Source organism: Triticum dicoccoides, chromosome 6B, assembly GCF_002162155.2.
Source record: "Triticum dicoccoides isolate Atlit2015 ecotype Zavitan chromosome 6B, WEW_v2.0, whole genome shotgun sequence".
Taxonomy (NCBI): domain Eukaryota; kingdom Viridiplantae; phylum Streptophyta; class Magnoliopsida; order Poales; family Poaceae; genus Triticum; species Triticum dicoccoides.
The window spans coordinates 2,651,943-2,654,410 of NC_041391.1; the positions used below are offsets into that span (position 1 = coordinate 2,651,943).

Genomic DNA, 2,468 nt, shown 5'->3' on the forward strand with positions numbered 1-2,468 from the left:
ATGTGGCATTGCCTAAGATCCTTCACTTTCTTTTGCATTTACATGTTATTCCTCGAAATCAGCATCCAACCGTCATCATACCCGCCTCACTCTAAATATAATTAATCTAGAGGCGAATAAAGGTTCTAGTTGCATGTCAGCAAAATTACACTCTCAATATAGATTGATGAAAAATTCAAGTAGCCGGTAATTCGCTAGCAGAACTGGGACTTTATATTGCTAAAGATCCATCAACAGACAAATTTAACAATAACAATGCAAAGTTATTGCGGATGCCACAAATTTAACAACAATACAAATTTAATCATACAACATTTATATATCGATGGACATAATTCATTGTTCGGCAAAATTTGAATCCTCCACTCTCGCTCATACATATGCTTAATTTCAAACGAGCAATCTTCTCTATTATGTATGTAGGGAAGGAAGTACTTCAGGGTCAGGTGGCGTAGTTCTGGACAATCCCGGAGAGGGATGAGTATGTCCCCACGTAGGCGCAGGTAACCCCTACGGTGATGATGAATGAGCATGTCGCAGTCTGTAAAATAGTTTTTAGTGAGGCTCCTCATCATAAATAGGTGCTTTACATAAATTTGCTTGGCAATGTCATCACAATATGACTTCAGAACCTTCTCTGTTCTGCTAGATACAAGTATACTAGTTATAATAAAGAAATGTGATGTTGGAAATATTTGTGTACCTGATACCAAGTCGCTTTTGCCTTAAGGATGGCCAGAAAGCAGGCACAAGGCAGAATGTAGGTCTGCGATGAAAACATATTTTTAGCCTCTCACGAATAGCTTACCAATTACTTGTTATCATCTGATGAAATAATCAGCGAAAACTTACCACAAGCATCGCGAATAAAGGACCAATGAGAGCCATCACAAGTGCTACTAATGTGTAGTAGGACAAAAATAGAAAGCAAATTAACTTACCAAAGAAGGGAACTGAGAGAGCAATGATGAGGGTTGACACTACCAGGGCTGATCTAAGTATGATTATGTTGGAGTACTTCTGCTGGCTTCGCGGCAGCAACTCTTCCAGACTCATGGCCAGTGGGGTTATGGTCAATGCATATGTGATTCTTTGTTAAGGACATTGCACAATAATCATATACATCACTGAATAATTTCAAAACATTATGTAAAGCATGTACAGAAAAGGCTGCAGTGTCTTCTAGAAAAGCATAGACAAGAAACAGAATTCTCTCCATGTTTCATTTTTAGATTAATAATCCCCTTTCAAGAAAAATAATTGACAAGCCAAGGATATTTGGTTATCGGATTTGCCACCTGCAACAAAAGCCAGGAGCTAAGTCAACATGATTGAGAATGAAGTTACATAAAACATGCTTAGTACAGAACAAAGTGATCTGAAATAGTCTTGACAAGTGCAATTACCGTAGCCCAGACGGCAATCTTGGAAACCACCGAATTCTCCGGTAAGTTGAGGGTGAACTGAGACTCGGTGGATTCGCCTAACATTTTGTATCCCATCACCGCAGCGGCATTAAACAAAATGGTAGAGAACCCAATGTTGAAATTACAGAAACACAAACCAAATCTTAGTGCTGAAGCTCCAAAAAAACTAGGAATACATGGATGGACTACATATAGGTTATCCCAAAGTAACTAATTTACCAGGTGAAAAGAATGGATGGAAACTGGTTGCGGTTCTTCAGACAAGAGGAGATGTTTGGGAACACTCCATGGCCCGAGTAGCAGTAACCGTACAGTCCAATCACGATAGGAATCCCTGGAAGGTTTAACGCGGTCCCTTTGTTCTCGAAGCCGACATGGTCGACAACCCCAATCCAGCATAGGCACATGACCACAAGGATTGATGCAACCACACCACCAGCTACAAAGTACAGAGCATATAAATAAAGTGTGAGCCTTGTGAGACATATGTTAAAAATAATGTTTAAATAGAAGCAGCAAGTGAACACTGACCTGAAATATAGCTCAGGCATGTAAGGTCACGGAGCCAAGTGGTCGGCATGACAACAAGGGTCGTCAAGATTGCGAAGAACACGTGCGAGTTTATCGTCAAGCCCCCAATGTTGAGGTGTACATTGGGGAACAACTTTGAAAGATTGGTAGTGCTCCGAGGTGAAACCTGGCGATGGCGGGTCGTCATCACCCAGCTTGGCTATCTCGGGGAAGTACTTCCTCACGAGGGAGCCGATGACGTGGTTCCAAATGCACCCTCTGAGCGAACTACGAGATGGTAGCAGTGATTGGTTCGCTTAGGATGGCAACCTGAGGAAACACATTAGGGGGTAAAAATTTATGTTTTAGAGCATGGCAATTCTCACCTTTTAATGTTGATATAACATGGCAATTCTCTTCATCCAGCATGGCAATTCTCACCTTTTTAATGTTGATATAACATGGCAATTGGCAATTCTCACCATTTTGTTGTTCGGTCTAGCAATTATGCATGTTGCAAACATGGCAATC

The 2,468-nt window shown here is 41.0% G+C and overlaps 1 protein-coding gene across 1 annotated transcript; it reads right to left on the reverse strand.

The window, feature by feature from the left end:
* Window positions 1–387: 387 nt before the first annotated feature.
* Window positions 388–1,509, reverse strand: LOC119325597 (amino acid transporter AVT1B-like). The gene is made up of 6 exons (XM_037599329.1): window positions 1,407–1,509; window positions 1,279–1,298; window positions 942–1,084; window positions 853–896; window positions 704–766; window positions 388–541 (listed from the first exon to the last, which is right to left on the reverse strand). The coding sequence occupies exons 1-6, from the start codon at window positions 1,500–1,502 to the stop codon at window positions 443–445; spliced, it is 465 nt and encodes a 154-aa protein (XP_037455226.1). The 5' UTR covers window positions 1,503–1,509; the 3' UTR covers window positions 388–442.
* Window positions 1,510–2,468: the final 959 nt, after the last annotated feature.

Bases quoted from the DNA above. Each gene is read 5' to 3' on its own strand.
- LOC119325597 (XM_037599329.1), bottom strand. From the start codon at position 1,502: ATGGGATACAAAATGTTAGGCGAATCCACCGAGTCTCAGTTCACCCTC. The intron at 1,085-1,278 runs ATATCCTTGGCT...ACAAAGAATCAC, and splicing joins GTGGCAAATCCGATAACCAA to ATATGCATTGACCATAACCC. The intron at 767-852 runs GTAAGTTTTCGC...TTTTCATCGCAG, and splicing joins CTTTATTCGCGATGCTTGTG to ACCTACATTCTGCCTTGTGC.